The 21,240-nt window shown below is 40.0% G+C and overlaps 1 protein-coding gene across 5 annotated transcripts in view; it reads right to left on the bottom strand.

Annotated features, from left to right (window-relative positions):
* The window catches only part of LOC116034505 (glutamate receptor-interacting protein 2-like), a 379,804-nt gene that overhangs the window by 172,257 nt on the left and 186,307 nt on the right, over positions 1-21,240 (bottom strand). For 2 of the 5 annotated variants that reach the window (XM_031277188.2, XM_031277189.2), the window contains exon 1: positions 20,885-21,186. The exons of the other annotated variants lie outside the window; for them this stretch is intronic. In XM_031277188.2, the coding sequence (XP_031133048.1) occupies positions 20,885-20,933 (49 nt within the window). In that variant the 5' untranslated portion in view covers positions 20,934-21,186. Of the gene's footprint in view, positions 1-20,884; positions 21,187-21,240 lie in introns of those variants that run through there. 5 annotated transcript variants of the gene reach the window in all.

Genomic DNA, 21,240 nt, shown 5'->3' with positions numbered 1-21,240 from the left:
GGCCATCAGCACTTTCCAGAACAGGGTACAATACTACAGTTGTAAATAGTCTCAGCTTTTCTGCATTGATATCTTCTTGACACATTTTATACTTACTGAAACTTTGTGGTATGCGACTAAATCTTTATGTGAGTGTTATTCCAATGGGCATTTATCACAGATTGTCCTTTCCTAGGTAGGTGCACAGCTGAAGACGAGGTTGTTTGTCATAAGTTATCTAGAATTGATTAAATATCACAATGCACACGTTTTCATATAATTATTGATATGATATTATCTCTCTCTCTCAACTTTTTTCAATTTTAGTTTGCTTTATTGGCATGACAAAATCAATACATCTGTGTTGCCAAAGCATAAGAACTCACTCACTCTCTCTCTCTCTCTCTCTCTCTCTCTCTCTCTCTCTCTCTCTCTCTCTCGTCTTGATTGGTGGAACCTTGAGTAGTAGTATTTGTATCAGATTATGAGTAATTGTGTCAGTTTTTGGTGTATTTTTGTAGTTGTGTGTCATGAAGGATGTCATATTCTTGCTGTAGAACAAATCTACCTACGGGTAAAAATATAGTTTATTCTATATATTAACTATACTATTAGCAATCATCCCAAAGCTGTATTTAATGGAGAACACAGTTAAGTTCTGTAAATGTTGGTGATACAGGGAATGTGCTGGCACACTGAACGTTTAATATTCAAAACACATTTTTTATATAATTTTTTATTAAAGTATGATCTCATGATGATCTTATAACTTAAAGTAATTATGAACATTTTAGTTTGAGAAGTTATAAAAAAAGCCTCTTTTCTAGCACTTTGACACTGACTCCAGCTGGACTGGTTCCAGTACAGCTGTTCCTGGGGTTTGAGTAATCACTGAGGGATGACTGAAATCTGTCCAATTAGGCCACTTTACTTTACTTTGGACTGGAAAAGCTTTAGTCACCACGTTTACCTCAGTCAAACTACGGGAACTATACTCGTGATGAATAATCAGGCTCCAAAACCAGTTGTTCACATTCTTTAAACTGACCTAAATAAACTAATTCAGTCCAACTTTAAAATTAAGATAATTAAGGGTATCTGTTATCTGAAATCGTAGTTGTTATCTGAAACAACTAAGAATCTTTCAAGTCTGCAACATGGACAGCCTTAAAGGAAGCTGTTGTGGTTTTTAGTCAGCAAAGTTCCAACAAGACAGTTAAAATTAACCTGGTAGCCAAACAATGCATCAACAACTGAACCGTAATACATGACGTACATTGTACTGGGAAAACAGGACTCCGTTTTAGTGTACTACAAGTATTATTATAACCTTTATCGAATCGGGTAATCTCATTGAGCAACACTTTCTCACTCCTATAACACCAAAAAGCGACACTTGGTCAAGTGCCTTTAGCGTTTGTTACTGACGCAAAAAGTCTTCTATAGCGTCACTTTTTGGCGCGATGGGTCGCTCATATGTTTAACTGATATGTGGCCCAAGAACGGGACAGTTGGGTTTAGGAAAATATCGTATGTGGGGTTACATAATGTATGTTTCAGTGACACGCGGGACAAGAACGGGACACGAACCCCGGTCTCCTGGGTGAAAGTCCTCTGTTTTTGACCCATCCATCACCCCAACCATCCTCTTACACGGATCAAGCTGCTGCTATGCCTGGTTCGTTCCATACAGATGCTAAAGGCTGATTTTTGCGTCGGTATCTGACGCTGATGGCCACTGACCAAGCATCAGTATTTTACGAGTTGGGAGTGAGAACGGGTTGCATTGAGATCTCTTTTGCAAGAGTTGCCTCAGTACAACTGAAGAAGCAGCAACAAAACACAGCCAGTGACACACAAACACCATCAGAAGACCATCATATACATCTCGAGAAGAGAGAGTAGGGAGTAGACATTTGCCAGCCATCTAGAATTATAGAACAACACTTTCAGTGATTGTTGGTTATCTGCTAAAACAGCCCTCAGGGACGTAGCAGCATTTAGCTGATAATCATCTGCCTCATTTCAAGGAACAAAAGGGAAATGTAACTCTATTTCAACACTCACATGTTAATGTCAGTGGCTTTAAGATGGGTTTAATTGCATCTTAAAACACTTCTCAGTTGGGTGTTACTGCTAATTGGCTTGAATTGGTGGGAAACAGAACACAGTTTTCTTCCTTATTCACTGCATTGTCAAACCTCTCAGCAGTTTTGGACCCGGCTACTCTGTGGTCTGTGCATATGTGTATGTGTGAATACTGTATGCACTGGAGTGTATTTTCATGTCTTATGGAAGTGTGTGCCATTTCCTCCTGGGTATGTATGTATATGTATGTACATGTGTGACTTTGAGAAAAAGAGAGAGAGACATCTGTGGTACCCCCTCGAGGGTATAGGCGTCCCGCTTGGTTCTTTATCAGGTTCTCAGTGCTTTGATGCTGCTCCTGCTGTCTCCTCTCATATCGACTCCTAAACCCTCTGATAAAACCGGGGATAGATGCTGGTACATGTATTGTGATTGTGACTAGATCTTCAAAGAAAATCATCTGAAACCTTTCATGCTCCCTCTGCTATGTTTCCAGTGCTCTCATACATAAGGACACTACGACGGGTGAGCTGGCAGAGGCTTCACTGTCTTTCCTGAGGACATTTTGTCAGCTGTTGTTTGGGTCACTTTAACTGAGAGGCCAATATGTCGCCACTTCTGCTCATACAGACAGTGTCCTCTGAAACATGTTGTGTTGCATAACAAAATATTATGGGTTGAGTTAGCACCCAAGACTATGCTACATTTCTTTCCAACTATAACAATTGTTTTTCTCAATCTGGGAAACTCTGCCTATTCAACTATTTTGTGTGGAATCTTGCATAGATGCTCTTTTTGTTTGGTTGCATTTTGTTGAAGCAAGACACAGGAACTTTGCTTTTTAAATGGTTTTGAGGAGCTGCAGCATTTATTCAGAGACCAACTGAAACCTACACTGTACATTTACTACCACTTCACAAGTAAAATGCTAATTTATTCTCTGCTCCGGTAGCCGGCAGCTGTCTCCTCTGAGCGCATCCACCGTCACTCTCTCTCACGTACATACTAAGCACCGAGCTATTCCTTAAGGAGCTTCTGCGTTCTTATAAAACCAGGTAGTCTGCCAGAACTTCCTGTATTTGGTCCAAAAGTCTGAACCATCCATAAAATGCTTTCACACTAGAAAATGAACCGAAACATGGTTCAGTTTGATCCAAATCGACACTACCTCTTTCGGTGGGGCTAAATGTCGGCTGTTTGGTCCAGACCGTGGTTGGGGGAGGTTTTACACCTGTAATTTTGGTTCGGATCAAACTGAAAAGACCGCAAGTCCAGACAAAACGAGGTAGGTGTGAAAGCCCCCTTAAACACTCTTGTAATATCCAACGTTTCATTTGTCCATGAATAATTATTTTATTTGAATTTAGCTTTCTTTGAATATAAGAAAGTGCTTTTATATAATTTGGTTGAAACATGGTGCAGTGGTTAGTGTGGGCTCCCTCCGACCGGCCAGAGACATGCAGCTGTTTATTGTTGACTCTAAATTGCCTGTATGTGTGAATGGGAGCTTGAATGCTTGTCTGTCCCTATGTGTCTGGCGATCTGTCCAGGGTATACCCCGCCTCTCGCCCAATGTTAGCTCGGATTGGCTCCAGCACCCCCGCCACCCTAAATAGGATAAGCGGTTACAGATAGTGGATGGATGGTTTTTTCATTCATTGTCATCAAGTCAAATTACAAAGCCAAAAACTAACAGCAAGACAGAAAAGAAGCGACAACATATGAAAAATAGAAAGACACTAAAACTTTCTGAATTGTAAAAATTATTTGATAAATAAATTAGGATAATACAGATGCAAAACAAAGTACAATTATCTAAAGCAGTGGCTCTCAAACGTTTTACACCACGTACCACTTCAGAAAATATTAGGCTCTCTAAGTACCACCATTATGGCCCACGTTAAAATAGAGTAGCATACATAGTAGATCCTGTTTGGAGCCACGATTGCAGTGTTTTTGAACCATTCATTTTACCTCTGCTTACTATATCGCCATCACAGCTCGTAACTTATTATGGATGTATGCTCACTCCTTTAATGAACGTAACTATGTAGCAAGCTGATATCTAAACAAAAATGTTACACTTAAACAAACACTTATTTTAAATTACTTTTAACTGATCATAGTTTAGGTATTATTATTGGAAACATTGTAGTATTTCTATAGTATTATGATTTTAAATTTATTTAATTTTTTTTAAAAATATATCAGATTCCATCCGCATAGAGGGAGCTCGTGTACCACCAGTTTGAGAACCAGTGATGTAAAGCAATTACAGGTAGAAGTTTGCAGGTTTAAAACCTCTTAAGAAACGCTTGAAATTCCATGCTTTTTGGTCTAAACATCATACCCAAATTAAAAGTGGTACAGCTCCCATATACTTTGACACTCAGGGGTGTGCCTGACATCATTGGAAAGGTAACACTCTCAAGTTGTTGTTACAAGTGTCAGGGTGATTCTAGGCCTTACTGATACAGAGTTACAGAGGCTAGAATGGAGTTTTTTAATTTCCGTCCAAGTCATACATCTGTAAAATGATTAAAATCCACTGCTGTAAACACATCTGAGATACAGACAACACAAGGTCATAGCCACATGTCTCAGCTTACTACAGAAAAAATCCAGAAGCCAAAAGACTCAAAAATTATGATTTCTTTTCTACAGATATGTATGTACGTTTTTCTTATTTCAATTTGAAAAGTGCAAAGAAAAAAGCCAATAAATTACAAAATAAAACACACAAATACACAAACACACCCACATCAATCACACAAAACTTGAAATAACTATTTACATAAATATATAGAAATAAGTAATTATAAATTGCACAGGGTGTGATATGCTTATAGGAGGCCCTGTTTTTGCTTTGACAATTTTGTGAAAATTTCAGTGTCAAGTTTGGTGTCTATTAAATTGTCTGCTCATTGGCTATAACAATATTAGGGTCTCGTAACATGGGAGTCTAACTGGTCCGAGCAAATGTCGATCAGCCACACGTGGGCCTGACATCGCGTCAGAGGGATCATCAGATACCCATAGGGCTATCAAAGGCTAAACTGAACGTATTGGCTCAAACAAGGTATCTATGGAAACCTTAGACCTGCGAAAATACAGTGACGCCCACATTGAGCATGTAGAAGTGTCGGGTGAGAAGCAAGCCGTGATACAAGTGCAGAAATGAAAAACATGTTTAGCGTTTTTCCGTTGTGATTCGGCCAGAAACTTCAAGATTGTGAGGTGAACAGCTCGTTTTGGATATAATGGCTTGGATATTCCATTTCCTTTGACTCTTGGGGATTTATGTAAAAAAAGTTTTGGGCAAAATATCCCCGCTATGGCTAAGGAGAGAAGAAAAGAAAGGTATGGATGCACTCTCGACTCTACACACCAGCTATGCAGTTTACGTCTATATTGCTTTATTTTCTTTAACTTTATAGCAGTTGTATAACTGCTATAAATCATCTTATGCTTTGTGTGTTTGTGTTGAATCATGAGAGGCTAAGCTTTCAATTGTTGTGTCGCATGGCTGTATATTTTGAAGATTTAATGCTTTAAAGTTCTAAAAACGTTTATGAATGGAGGTTACAGCGATGTTACAGCGACGCTACAGCGACAAAGTGTGCCGTCCACGGTACAGTGAACCTAGAGAGGTTAAAACCAGATTTCTAAAATGTCCACAAGGCAAAAGTGAGTTGATTTTAAGGAAGTGTTGTCATTTGTTCCAAAGGTCAGGTGCACTAAAGTTAAAAGCAGTTTTTTTTAAGTTCAGATCGAGCTTGTGGAACATTAAGTAAAAGCCAGTCAGCAAAGCGAGTGTGATAATGTCCCTCTGAGTAACAGAGAAGTTCTCTAAGGTAGTGTGGTAGTTTTCCAAAAAGAGCCTCATAGATAAAGAGATACCAGTGAGTGTCACATCTCTCTTGGAGAGAAGACCACCCAACACTTTCATATAAAATACAATGATGTGAACCATAGGCATGACCGGTTAGGAATCTCAAGGCGGAGTGATAGACTTGAGTCTAGAGATTCAAGAGTTGAAGAGGATGCGTGTCCATAAATCACATCACTGCAGTCCAAGACTGACATGAGAATTGCCTCAACAACCCTTTTCCTACAAAACATGGGAAAGATGCTTTTGTTGTTGTAGGAATAGTCCACTTTTTGTCTGAGTCGGAACTTTATCAATGTGAAATTTGAAGATGAGCTTTTCGTCAATCCAGATGCCGAGATATTTATATTCTGTGACTCTCGCGATAGTAAGTCTGTTCATAATGGAAATATTAAGGTTAGTATAATCTATAGCTCTGGCTCTGGAAAAAATAGCATATACTTTGTTATCAGCGTTTAGTACAAGCCTTTAGGAGCCCTTCGGGTAAAACATGTCAAAGACTCATAAAATCATGCTGACAACCATCTGACTGTAGCAGAATAACACCGGATCCCTCCGAGCTGCGGAGGTGATGTTCTGTTTGAACTTCTCTTGAGGTAATCAAAAAAAAGGAGCACTTATAGTAAGTAAGCAAGTAAGGTATAAACATGCCTTCAGCCAGGTTTGCTAGAGAGGGAGAACAACCCTGACGTCTTGTAATTTGTGTTTATGAACTTAGTCATAGCAAAAAATAAATAAAAAATAGCTGACTCAAAATGACATGTTACTTAGCAACTACTCCTAGGAAGCAGGGCTATGGAGCTATGCTTGCTTAACCCTGATTTAACAGATAGCGAGAAGGAGTTCATTGCAGGTAGACACAAGCCACTTGAGGGGATCAAATCTATGACCTTTTCATTTTATGAGGATCAAAATGAGTGGTTAGTCTAAATGCTGACTTCCTTTACACTCATGGCGAAATACAATTTGATCTTTTGTGCACCTACTGTGGCTAAAATAAAATACTCTTGAAAAATGCACACAGCAAAAAGTGTAGGGAAGACAGAAATGGGAGGGAGCAAGTACATTTTAGGGCTGTCCAATTAATCAAATTTTTATTGCAATTTCGATTTCGGCTCCTAACCATCACAAAATCAGAATAATCTAGAAAAATGATTATTTTGCACATTATGTTTGCAAAAAAAGTCTTACTTTGTCTTGTTTTCTAAAGGGTAAGAAGTTCAACAGGAAAAGTATTCCCAGTTATTCCCAGTCATACAGTTCAAGGGGTTCAATAAATGACACATCTTTCCAAAAGTCAATGAGTAATCGTATTAAATGAATGCGATTTCAATATATATATATATATTTTGGGCATTTTTAGGCCTTTATTTGACAGGACAGCTGTCGACATGAAAGGGGAGAGAGAGGGGGAATGACATGCAGCAGGTCAGTAAACCTCTGTATATGGGCGTCCGCTCTACCAACTGACTGTGCTATCCGGGCGTCTCGTGATTTCAATATTAAAGGTCCAATATGTAATATATTTACTGTAATAAATCCAAAAATGACCCCAATGCGTCATCAGATATTAAGGAAACATGCTAAGTTGAAATACTATCTTTTCTGACAACAATGCTAATGCCAGTATTTTCTCCTTTTGAAATTTTCGTTGCGTGACAGAATTTCTGTTTATGTTTTGCCCTGTTTGTTGTTATCAACTGCCCAGTTTGTCAGCCAGGCCAGGTTGCCAGATATACCTGTAAAAACGTAAGCCCAGCGGGCTACAGCTGTAAGGTTAGTACATCCATGAAAGCAGCAAACAAACGAACAGGATCAACGGAGATTGATTTTACCCAACAAAAAACAGCATGTTTCTAATAGTTGCGTGACCAGAGATGTAACAAACCCGTCTGGGTAAATATTGGAGATGTATTTGAAAGATGGAGACAGCTAAGAGCCCAAAAGGACGCAGAGTTGGCTAATATCCTCCTGAACAGGTAAGCATTAGCTTCAGGCTAATTTATCACAACTACTAGGGACGGGCATTTTATGTCATTTCAACATTTGTGTAGCTACTCACATTGAATTATATAGCTAGAGTACCCGAGTTGGTTACTCGCAAAAACAATTGAGACAGCCAGTGAAGTGATCCCGACTGGTCCTGGCTAACGCCGCCATGCTAACCCTGCTAACGGCTAACGTTACCGGAGGACCAGGGAAGCAGCCACAGCTGTTTACAACGTGTAGCCTGTTCAGCGGCTGTAGCCGACAACGGTGAGTTATTTGAAGCCAAGAGAGGGGGGCTGTAAATCGGAAAGAGAGGACCTTGAGTTTGCAGTAGGTTTAGCGATTGTTGCCGTAATTCTAAGCCAATAAAGTGTGTTCAATCGGGTGGAAAATAGAGCTTAGATCGGCCCAAAAAATCAAGCCCGAACCTACAGTTTTGTAACTGCAGCCTAAATTTTGAACACATTTGCTACTTTTATATAGCTTATATATACATATTTATAATATTTCTGATTATGGCATAGCTTTCTCCCCACCCAATTAGGCTAAATAGGTAATGGATAAAAAAAAAAAAAAAAATGCTTGATCAAGGGTCCGAGGGTAATTCTAAGCCGAAAAAGTGTCTGTCAGTTGGGTACAGAGCTCCATGTGAACACGGGCTTTTTATGTCAATATAGCCAGCATCTAACGTTACTCCACAGCACAGCAGAGTAGCTAATGTCTGGCTATGTGAGACAAGCGTCTAGCAACATTGTTGTGGATGCTCCGATATCAGCCTGGCAACCAACGTGAACTTCGAGTCTGGGGAGGAGGGGGCGGGGGAGACGACTCTATCCAGTATTTTGAATTTGTACTGCAGTAACTATTTTAAACACTAGCTGTCAGTATTACATATTGGACCTTTAATCAAAAGAATTGTGATGATGATTTTTTCCATAATCGAGCAGACCTAGTAGATTTAATGCAAAACTCACAGGTTTTCAAGGCATCATAAGACAAATAGTGACTTTAAAGGTCCATGTGTGGGAATTTCTCCCATCTAGCGTTGAGATCATATATCTCAACTCAACTCTTTCACGCCACGCAGTTCAAAGTACGTATTAAAGCTATGGTAGCCTTCACGCTTTTTTCAGATGACGCCAGTCTTTTGCTCTTTTCAATATCCTTTTTCTTTTTCTGGGTGAAGAAGAAGACTCCTGTTCCTGAAATTTGGATTTTGAATACGTGTGGTCCTCCATGTTTCCTTCTTCAAATTTGTCGGTGCCAGGAAGCGACGATACCGATTAGCAGCATTAGCAGCACCTGTGAGTTTATCATGTGACAGCGAAAATGCGAAAGGCGGAGCAGTATATCCTGTATGTCCCTTACCAGCTAACGCATGAATATGCGCCAATTCATGCAAACGCAAATGTTAAATTTCAAGCCAAAAGGAATACTTGGAATTGATGGTTGTGGTGAATATTTATGAAAAGGACAAGTTTGTGAACGGGCAACACAGATTTTGAGAATGAACAACTAAAAACGTTACACACTGGACCTTTAAGGTTTAATACTCTAGGTTGAGTAAGTGTGTGTACTCTATAACAAGTTACACACAGAGAGTGTCCGAAGGCCAGGAATCAGCGCCACAGACAGCATACGAGGGAGAAAACTAAGTCAAGTGTGGTAGATAATCTATTTTCCAGTGCAGGTGCTCCAGTCTAATGGATCACGGACCTGAAGACATCGCTGACCGCTCAGTGATCAGCGAAAGAGCTTTTTGATCCGGTCACGCTTACAGAGGAAGCCTCTGCTTGGAGGAAGAAATACAGTCAAACAGCAGATAGTTGCCACAGAGGGGCTAAAGAAGTGTAACCAACCCAATAAAACTGGTAAGTCTTGGGCTCAGCGTTCCAGGAGGATAAAAGCTCAATCAGATCCTGACCCTCACCTACTGACAACACATCCCTGAAGCACTTCAGTTACCCTTTCTCCTCTAAAATGGTTGTATTTTTTGATGTTGGTGTTTCAGATTTCATTGTGAAAACATCCAATTGCAATCCCAGTGCAGCAGCTTACTGTTCAAATACACAACATTCATATACTACATTCTACTATTGGTATACTTGCTACTTCTGGCTTGTACAGTATTCCAAATTTGTTGAGTGTCCTTAACTTTTTTTTTTTTTGTTTAAGATTACTGTGAATTGGCTGCTACAACACAATTTCCCTTTGGGATTAGTAAAGGACTCTGTCTATTTTAAGAATGGTAAATGGACTGCACAGGGGTCGGAAACCTTTTTAATATGAAGATTCATTTTAAAATGTTCTTGTTAATCAGTGTGCCATATCAGCATTAAGCCTGCCGTCATCTACCAAGCCCAATCAGGCAGTGTTATTTTTTTTCGTCACGAGAACTAGCCAATCAGAGGCAATGTAAGGCGGGTCTTCGCGGAATGCGGATGGGGAAAAAAGTCAATCAAAGTACCGTAAATAACAGACTATGCTCCTGCCAATGGCTGTGAAAGATATCATTTGGCATGCGGACTGAAACATTTCCAAAAAACTCTCTGTCACACTTACTGTTGCCTTACAAGTGTGCCATTGGTTGAGCACCGTGCCTAAGGTTGCTGAACCCTGCTATAGTGCCTTTCTATGCTACCGGACAAAACGCCTCACAATTTGCCTCCCATTCACCCATTCACACATATTCATACACCGATTAGTAGTGAAGCTGCCATGCAATTTGGGGAGCGTATTGGGGTCCAGTGTCTTGCTTAAGAACACTTTGACATGCAGACAGGAGGAGCTGGGGGATCTAACCGACAACCGACGACCCGCTCTACACAGCCTGAGCCACAAGACTATAGTAACTTGTCATTTCTGCAGTATAATATAGCAAGTTGTTGGTTATATGTCTTATGCCATGATCAATCCAAATTCGAGGCAGACCCGAGGGATTAATGTGTCAAAAGTACAACCATTACCTCATGTTGTCTTGACTCGTTCCCCACTTGTGTCTGCCTTTTGGAAACTTTTCTTATCAACCAGGCTAACAATAGTTTACAAAGCGGAGGCACAGTCTCACAGCTGCGAGCACTGACAACAGCAATGATGAAACAAGCAGTAGTTCTGCTCATCACTGCAGGCTGCTGGTGCTATCAACAACCTATGGGATTCCTTCCGCGGGTTGTGTTAACCATGATCTACACTGCACACAATGCTGGTATTTCAGGGGCCAGGCATTCAAAACCAATTCCAGTAAGACTAAAGTCTAACAAAGTATCATGTGAGAGGACAAATGTGTCAAATAAATGAAACTTCTTTACATTTTTACTATCATTATTATTTTGCTTTCTTAATGTCATATAGTTATATGCATGTGTTATTTGTTTCTGTATTAATTGTTTGTTTATTTCATATTAAAAAGCTCATATTATGCTTTTTGGCTTTTTCCCTTTTCTTTGTTGTGTTACATATCTTAGTTTGTGCATGTGATAGGTTTAAAAAGTGAAAAAGCCCAAAGTTCGCCCCAGAGGGAGTTACCATCTCCAACAGACAAGATTGAACAAATTAAAGTGTGGTTTCTTTTGTAATCACTGGTGGGAAATCTCCACCTACAGAAAGTGATGAATCACTAAAGAATTCATCTCGACCAAAAAAGAAGCAAGTGAGCAACATGTCAGATAAAAACAAAGACGACCAAATCAGAGATTCAAAGCACAAGGTTCCTTAGTTCATATAGCAAATTACATAATTTCTGAGCAATGGGTTTTTTTTATTTTTGAAATTCGAAGCAAATGAAGTTTTCCAAACATCATTTTGAGATGAATATAAAAATGTAATCTACCATAACCATCTCTTCCCTTCTATGCAGCATCAGATAAAAAGCCAAAACTTCCATTTCAATACCGTACACCATCAGCTCAACGTCTCCTCATTCAACGCTTCGTTTGTTATCTTACAAAAAGTTATGGACAATTCTTTGTGCCTTTTCCAACGTAGGTCCAGCAACACGAGCGCTCAGTGCTCCTGTTCAAACCTCTGCAGGACAGAACATGTTTAGGGAATAAAACTACTTGGTTAGGTTTAGGAAAAGATTGTGGTTTGGGTAACATAATTGTTTACATAAATAACTTACATACTTAACTAACACCTAGTACGTAAGTTACGTAACAAAAAGAGTTCAAATAAGTTAACGTTGACTTTTGGTTTCACACCGGACACAAACAGCGGTCTCCTGAGTGAAAGTCATGTGTTTGTTTGACCCATCTAGGGCTGCAACTAACGATTATTTTCATTGTCTATTAATCTATTTTCTCAATTAATGGATTAGTTGTTTGGTCTATAAAATGTCAGAAAGTGGTGAAAAATATGGATCAGTGTTTCCCAAAGCCCAAGATGAAGTTCTTAGATGTCTTGTTTTGTCCACAACTCAAAGATATTCAGTTTACTGTCACAGAGGAGTGAAGAAACTAGAAAATATTCACATTTAAAGGTACAGTAGGTAAACCTTATAAAACTAACTATCTATCATATTTGCTGAAACTGACCCTATGTTCCAGTAGAACTACATGAAGCAGGTCATTTAAAAAAAAATCTGGCTCCTCTGGCACCACCTACAGCCTGTAGTGTGATTTGCAAAAATCCACCGCTCCCTGTTCAGATGCACCAATCAGGGCCAGGGGGATGTCTAACTGCATGTCAATCACTGCTCATGCACACGCATTCATTCTCCCTTGTGGGGGGAGGGGCTTAGGAGACCGTTCTGGGCTTTAGCGGAAAGGAGGGAGGGACTGATAAGTTGTCAATGTTCAAAGTCCTGGAGCTTCACAATCCTACCTACAGCACCTTTAACAAGCTGGGATCAGAGAACTTTTGACTCAGTTGACTCGATTCATTGCTTTTCAAAAGAATTGGCAATTAATTTAATAGTTCACAACTAATCGATTAATCTTTGCAGCTCTAGACTCATCCATCCACGCCCCCCCCGACCACATGTGGACTTTGTTGCTCTTTATACTACATCGCCTGAATTCCTTGCATGCATTGCTTTTCATAGGTAAATTGCGAACAGTAAATGTGAACAGCCAGGTAAATTGATTAAATATGTTGTGAAACATTCCTGTGACCCTGGTAAGATCATACATGACAGACAAGTGCGATCGTTGAATAGAAAGAATCTGAGCAGGACGCTCATTTAGATAGATTGCAGAGCCTTAATATTGGCACTCCTCAGCCGTTTAGCCCTCTGAACTGTGTAAACCTCTTATCTAATGCACCCAGCAACACCTCTGCTCTATTGATTTCTGCACCTATTACTAAGTGAGGAATTCTGCACACCGAGTTTTCCACACACGGCACCTCAGGCTTCCTTTAAATATGTTTTTTCCACCCAGGGAAGGTTTGCTGAGCACATTGTTCTCATTTTCACATTCACACACACTCTCACACCCTCTCCCCTGTGACAGGGAAAGCAAAGCAGTTTAAACCAGCTTGCCGTCCATGTTAATAACGGACAGTGGTTGGAATAACGCCGTTTAAAAGAACGGCGTTAGGTAACAACGTTATTTTTTCAGTAACAGGGTAATCTAACGAATTACTTTTCCCGTCGTTACAACGCCGTTAACGTTACTGGACGTTAAATGCGGTGCGTTACTATGCATTGATTGAATAAACTGTGTAATCCGAACGCACCCCTGGCTCACAGCTAGTGAGGAGGTGGGTTAATAACGAGGTAAGCGATTATGATTGGCTAAGGCAGAGTCATGTTTCATGGTAGCCAATCAGAGCCAGTGTTTTTACACACATGCCAGCACGCACCACACACACACACACACACAACAGCTAAACAGAGATTCGATGAAGCAGCAGAGATGGCGAGTCAGGAGCAATCCGATGAAAAGTTGGCATTTTCAAGGTGGAGATATAAGCACTACTTCAAATTCATTGTGGTCAAAAGCAAGAACGTGCATGTAATGTGTACATTATGTCCAGGAGCGAAGACTTTGTCGACATCCGTTGTAAACAACTCTAATTTAATGAAGCATCTCACAACAACACACGCATCTACAAAGCTAGTGGCCAAAACCACTGATACCTCCACCTCAGAGGATATATAGCTCGCCATCCACTAGCAAAGAAGGACTCGGAGCAAAGTCCTCCAAGCAGCAAAAGCTAGATCTTTGTGCCTCACGACAAAAAAAACTGCTCAAAAAAATCCGAATTCTTTGACATGTAGCAACTTTTTTTTTTTTTTTTTAACAGTAACGCAAATAGTTACTTTCCCTGGTAACGAGTTACTTTCATCATAGAGTAATTCAGTTACTAACTCAGTTACTTTTTGGAACAAGTAGTGAGTAACTATAACTAATTACTTTTTTAAAGTAACGTTCCCAACACTGATAATGGAGGTATTATACCTACGTTTTCTTTGAAAATGCTGAAAGCACCTGGGCTGACAGGGGATTGTCCTGTATCTCAGTAACAGAGTGTTGGATGAGATTAATAACACTTTCATATATGTGCACTACATACAAATCTACCGCCAGCAGCTGGCTAGCTTAGCTTAGCACAAAGACACAAAGGTGGGAACAGCTAGCCTTGCTCTGTCCAAAGTTAACAAAAGTCTGCCTGCCGGCACCTCTAAAGCTCACTCGTTAGTAGGGCTGGGACAATATGCTTTTGCAACTCACTCCGAACTCGTAAAATACGGACGTTTGGACAGTGGCTGTCAGCGTCAGAAGGGATGAAAAAAGCGCCCTTCAGCGTGTGTGTAGAACGTACCGCGGAGAGCAGGCAGCTACACGGGGTTTGAAGATGACGTAACACTAAGAGCGACTACGGTAGCGAGTAGTATGTAAGGGCGAAATTCCGCATAGGGAGGTTGGTAGGGGTGGTGGATGGGTCAAACACAGGACTTTCACCCAGGAGACGGGGGTTCGCATCTTGCTTGTGACTTTTCCTAAAGTCGCTTTCTTCTTTTCCTAAACCCAACCGTCCCGTTCTTCTCGCGTGTCACGGAACCGTAAGCCCACCCACGACCTTTTTCTTAACATAACTGCGTCAAAAGGGACGCCAATAGTCCCGAACAAGCGCGTTTAGATAAAGCGCGTTATATGACGCTAAAGGAGACTTTTAGCGTCAATAACGACAAAGGCACCTGACCAAGCGTCCATATTTTACGAGATGGGAGTGAGAATGTGTTGGCTTTTGTCCCGATTCCATTCTTTCACCATACATGGGTGCTAATTCAATTTGTATTGTGATTTTCATTTATTGCGATTCTAGAAGTATTGTGATTCGATAGTATTGAGTATTGCTACTTTCTTTTCCTTCTTTAACAAAAACAGAAGTTGAACAATACACTTCTAGAGACAATATATCATGAGACCTTTCTAAAAACTCATTGTTTTCTAAGAAGAATGCACATCACATGTCAGTCAGTCTGACATTTATTTCATTTGAAAAGGCAGTAGCTCAGTCTGTAGGTATTTGGGTTGAGAAGCGGACAGTCGCTAGTTCAAGTACCAAAAGTCCCAAAGTCCCAGTCAGACCAAAGTACAGTGGTGGACTGGTTGCTGGAGAGATGGCAGTTCATCTCCTGGACACTGCCAAGGTGCTCTTGAGCAAGGCACTGAACCCCCAACTGCTCGGGTGCCTGTCCATCGACAGCTGCAGCCCCATTCACTCTCACATCTCTCCATAAATGCATGTATATGACCTGTGTGTGTATTTCAGGCCTGTGTGTAATGTGTTCTAACAACAGAGTAATTTATACATACATTGTAATTTATACTTATAGATAATAAAATATGTATTATTATTATTATTATTATTATTAAGAAGTACATAACATGGATTTTCTACTTTCAGTCTGTTTAGCTAGGAACGGATATGATGTAGTCGTCATCAGCGGTACCGTTTAAACAGAATATATTTAGGTGAGTCACTGGAAAAAAATGCATGAAAAATCTTGATTCTAAGGAAAAGTATCGATTTAAAAAATTGTCGCAAAAAAATCACGATACATCCGATTTTCAATCTAACCTCCCCCCCCCACCCTTACTAAATAGCACGTTGTATCTCATTTGTTTAATCCATACAAAAGCAGAAGTGTAAAACTAACAAATCACAATTTTATTGGCTATGATGTGTCGGACTACTTCCAGCCGAGGACCAGTAACTTCCTGGAGTCTCTTCTGGTTGCCTTGCAACTGCTCAGAGCTGAGACATAAAACAGCATGTAATTTTTACACTTCTTTTATTTAATTTTTTTTAACGTGTTAATTATTGGCAGGGGCAAATTTTGGTACCTATGGACAGAGCCAGGCTAGCTTGTGCTAGGGGTAGCTTCATATTTAGCCAACAGATATGAGAGCGGTATAACTCTTTGGTTACACTTTACTTGAAGGTATCTATATAGACAGACTGACATGACACTGTCATGAATGTGTCATAAACATTATAAACAAGTCAAAAACATTTGTGACATAAGTGTCATTCAGTTTTTGTCATGCCAAGTTATGGTTAGGGTTCATGTGTCATGACTTTGCACCCGGCGCAGCGCAAAGCCCAAAGCCCAACACAAGTGTCTTTGCTAGTTTAAGACCAACGCAGTTGTCAATTTCCCGTCCAGCGCCTGCGTCGTTTAAATAGCAAATGCACCTGCGCCCATCTTTGCGCCCATGGGCGTGCTGGTCTTACAGGGAGGTGTGTTCAGGTGAATTCTTGGCGTATTGCTACCTTGAGGCAGTGGGAAGTGATAGTGCCACTGACCAACAAAAACCTGGTCTGAAGTCAATAGTGCAGAATTTCATTGTTATTTGAACAGCAAATTAGTAAAATGCGCCTAGACTCGTGCACAGCACACGCACACTATGCTTGTTACACACACACAGGGAAGCGCAGCGGTACACAAACATGCCGAAGATTACAAATAAAAATATTACGGTGCAAATCCGCCATCATAATAGCAATGTGCCAAGGTACAAACGCACATGGCTTTTAAAGGGAATGGGAGATGACACTCTGATTGGTGTATTGCATGTTACACCCAAAACACACCTATGAATTAATGAAGACACTAAGTACAACCCTTTGAACCATGCGCCTGGTGCACGGACCCTTTTTTCCGCCGTCAAACTAGCAAAAATTGATTCGTACGCGCCCTAAACGCACCTGCGCAATGCGCTTCACGCTGTGCACTTAGATCGTTCAAATAGGGCCCATTCTGTCTCTCTCACACACACACCAGCACACACACATAAAAACATTCAGACCCAAAAACATGAAACATTTTTGCCAACAATAAATAGTAAAGATAACTTATTTGCGAGTGGCGGACAATTTTGTTTTCTTTGATACATGAAACATTACACACAGACACACAGACACACAGACACACACACACACACACACACACACACAGATGCCCACTGCTGCAGTAATAAAAAGCAGGTAGAGCCCAACAAACGCTGATCAATGTAAATTCAAACACCAAAACAACATACACAAAGTTGAGAAAACAATAATTATTGGAACCTGCAAAGACTAAACACATCAGATATAATAACTTTTTAATGTTTTTAAATAGGAGCACACATTGACTGACAGGTAGGCTAGGAGAAAAGTCACATCAACATCCATCAAAAACGTATTTATGCTTTTGATGCAGAAAAGATAAATAATAGGAGGCAAAACATCACATTTGATCATTTGATGTGATTGCGTTCATAGATGTGAGTAACTTTAAACTCCACAGAGAGAGCTACAGGGGAGATAACTTTATCAGAGTGAGTTAAACTTCATCTGAAACTTGGTGAGAATAATTGACCCAACAGTGATAATTTATTGAATTGTTGAAATCTGTGCAGATGTTTACTCAATTTTTAAGATAAGCTTAAAACATTAAATAGTGAACAAATACTGGATGTGGGTGTTATTTATCTATGCAGTAAAGTTGTTTTTCATGCATGGTCCATGTGAAATATAATAGCTTTATGTTTGTTGAAAACTTATGTCAAGTATTTGTCATATTTCATTGGTGGTTATTTGGTTGTAAGGTTTCTTCCATAGATATTTTTTGTTTAGCAATAATAATCATCACATTAATTTTAAGTGCTGACAGAAATCTCAAACGTCTATCAGTTCCTCGCTGGCTTCTGCAAACTGTTGCAATCACTTGGGATTGTTTTCATAAATTTGCAAATTACATAAATGTCACCTCTATTTATGACCTGGTTCGGCTTTAATTTCAATGATTTAATTTTGACACTCAACTGGAAAAATCAAATGCTTCCCTTGTGATAAATAATAAACATCCTCGCGTGCTTCATTTCACTAAATTAAGTGAATTTGTTGAATAAAACAAGAGTCATGAGCTTTATAATCTCCAGCCATAAAAGTTTATAAACTGGCACTCATCCAGCCAGTATGCCCCAGTAAGCAAGAGTTGTACTGTATGATACAAAACAAACCCATATGACCATGAAACACATACACAACATAGTATGCATTGATACATGCATTAATCCCTATACCAGTTGTTCCTCCACACTCCTGTCAGATTACTCACCTACCTCTTCACCAATTTGTAATGCGTTCCAAGTGTATAACACTATTCATTATATACAAGTGGATATTCTTAATTTTTTCATACAACTGAACTATCAATGTTTAGGTTGGTTAGGTCAGCAATCGTAGTACTACTACTTGGGAGTGAAGCTAAGTATTTCAACTGTTTCTATTACTTTTCGCTAACTGTTTAGTCAGTAGTTTTAGCTAACTATTTGAACCGTAGTAGTCTTGGCTAACTATTTCAACTATTTAGTCAGTAGTCTTACCGGCAATTTCCACTGGATGTGTAACGGCTGCGGATCCGCTCCGGAACGTCGACGGAGTCAATAGGTTTCCAGTAAAGTCAATGTGTGTATTTCCACTGACTGCGGAACGGCTGCGTTCCGACTGCGTCCCAGCTCCGGCGGTCCGCAGCCCTCCGGAGCAGATACGCAGAGCTTCTATTTTTGCCGGACGCCGGAGAGCTCCGCAGCAATTCAGCACACGGCAGATAGTGGGGGACAGCACAGAAACAAAATAAAAATGCGGTTAATTTTCAAAATAAAATACACCGTGCTCACAGCGGATCATATTTCCCTGCACTACACCTTGAAAACACAGCACAGAGTTGTTTCCCTTCTACTCCTCTGGATGGAAACAAACTGTTGTTGGTTTTGTGGTTCTATTCTACGTGAATTCGCGAGATATTGTGGGTCCTCGTGACTACAGCTGTCAGTCATGGCCGCAGACGTGCCGCAACAAATCCGGACCTAGTGGGTATTGACGGACGGCGGAGCACGCAGCCGTTCCGCAGCGGAGCCGGTCCGCAGACGTTCCGCATCCAGTGGAAATCTGGAGTTAGCTAACTATTTGAAGTGTTAGTCAGTAGTTTTAGCTTACTATTGGAACTGTTTAGTCAGTAATTTAAGCTAATTATTGGAACTGTTAAGTCAGTAGTTTTAGCGAACTATTTGAACTGTTAGTCAGTAGTTTTAGCTAACTATTTAGGCCGCTTATGCGATACTTTTAGCTATTTATTTCTACCATTTATCCATTTCTTTTAGTTAACTATATGAACTGTTTAGTCAGTAGTTTTAGATAACTATTTCAACTGTTTAGTCAATACTTTAAAGGAACCATTTTAGCCCCTTATGCTTATGCATTACTTTTAGCTATTTATTCCTACCATTCATGTACTCATTACTTTTAGCTACCTGCCTAAATTCCTGTGTTCAGGTGTTACAGTTGATACAATATCTTAATCAAATCATAATTTTTTTAATTGTTTTAAATTAGTTCTGCTCCACAATTTTTCCAAGTATCCCCTGGCACTAGCAGAAGTACTCCACGGGGTACAAGTATCCCTGGTTGGGAGTCACTGCCCTATGCCAAAATAAAAAAAAGAAGACCATAATGTCAGTGGGCTTCAGGTTAAGACAACAACTATTTTGCAGAATCAGACTCAAAAAGGTATAATAATGTCAATATGATTGAATTTACCTAATAAAGGGTTTAATCTCTGACTAAAACAAATATTAAACCCCTTCAAAACGTGTCTCTTACTTCACTTCAACTTCACTTAAGTCACTTCATTGTCCCTTTTAGAGAAACTTGCAACCATTCCAAATCAAACATCACATAACCTGAAATTCTTTATATTTCAGGTTAGGGAGACAAAACAAAAATTCACATGCTCAAAATAAGATACTCACAACTGTCTAAACAGGATCTAAAGTACTGTTTCCATAATAAAAGACACATAGAAATCTACCATACATACCAAACAATTTGTGATAATCAACCTGTTGTGAAACGGATCAGCAGGGCTCACCTCGCAGGAAGAAAACTGAAAGTGGTTTGTATTTCCAAACACCAGCCAAGACACTTTGTTTACTCACATCAAGAAAATCAAGTTGACTTTCAAAGCGGAGAATAAGACCTTCTTATTTCAATCCAAACACAAACCTCATTCAGAGATTGCTTGGCTCCCTGTGGACATTCAGCCTTTGTTACAAGGACTAAGTAAAGTGGAGAAGAAGAAGAAGAAGAAGAAGAAGAAGAAGAAGAAGAAGAAGAAGAAGAAGAAGAAGAAGAAAAGGGGGACAGATGAGTAAAATAACATGCCGACAACATCAGCCGGAAGAAGGCGTCATGTTTTCCTCGTGGAACACACACACACAAATAACACATACAGTATGTATCTTACAGTAGGTACACACAAACATGTACACTTGCAGGGACACACAAAAACACACAAATACACCCATAAGACACACGCACACATACTATTATGTAAAGAGACAAACTGTGCACACACACAAAAAGCATTAAAGATAACACATATTACAGACACGTTCAAATAATCATAAAAACCACACACACACACACACACAGTATCCTTACTACGGCGTCTGATGACCCCCAAGCGGCACTTGAGTGAAACGGAGAACATCCTTCCTCTCTTTTCTTCTCTTTATCTTCTTCCTGCTTTCCTGCTTTCTTTCTTTCTCTCTCTCCTGTTCTTCCTCCTCAGTCAGACATAGTGTGAGCCGAGCGAAGGATGACAGAGTGAAAAAGAGCGGTATTGGAGCGTTGGCCGGTCACATGGCAAAGACAGGGAAAGAGAGAGAGCAAGCAAGTCCTTTTCTCTAACGTGGAGAAGTGATTACACAGTCTCCTGTTCTCTCTCTGTATCTTTCACCTGTCTCTCACGTTTGTTGTTCTCTCGTTCTCTCTCTCTCTCTCTCTCTCTCTCTCTC

Source organism: Sander lucioperca, chromosome 6, assembly GCF_008315115.2.
Source record: "Sander lucioperca isolate FBNREF2018 chromosome 6, SLUC_FBN_1.2, whole genome shotgun sequence".
Taxonomy (NCBI): Eukaryota; Metazoa; Chordata; class Actinopteri; order Perciformes; family Percidae; genus Sander; species Sander lucioperca.
This window is presented reverse-complemented; position numbering and strand designations above follow the sequence as displayed.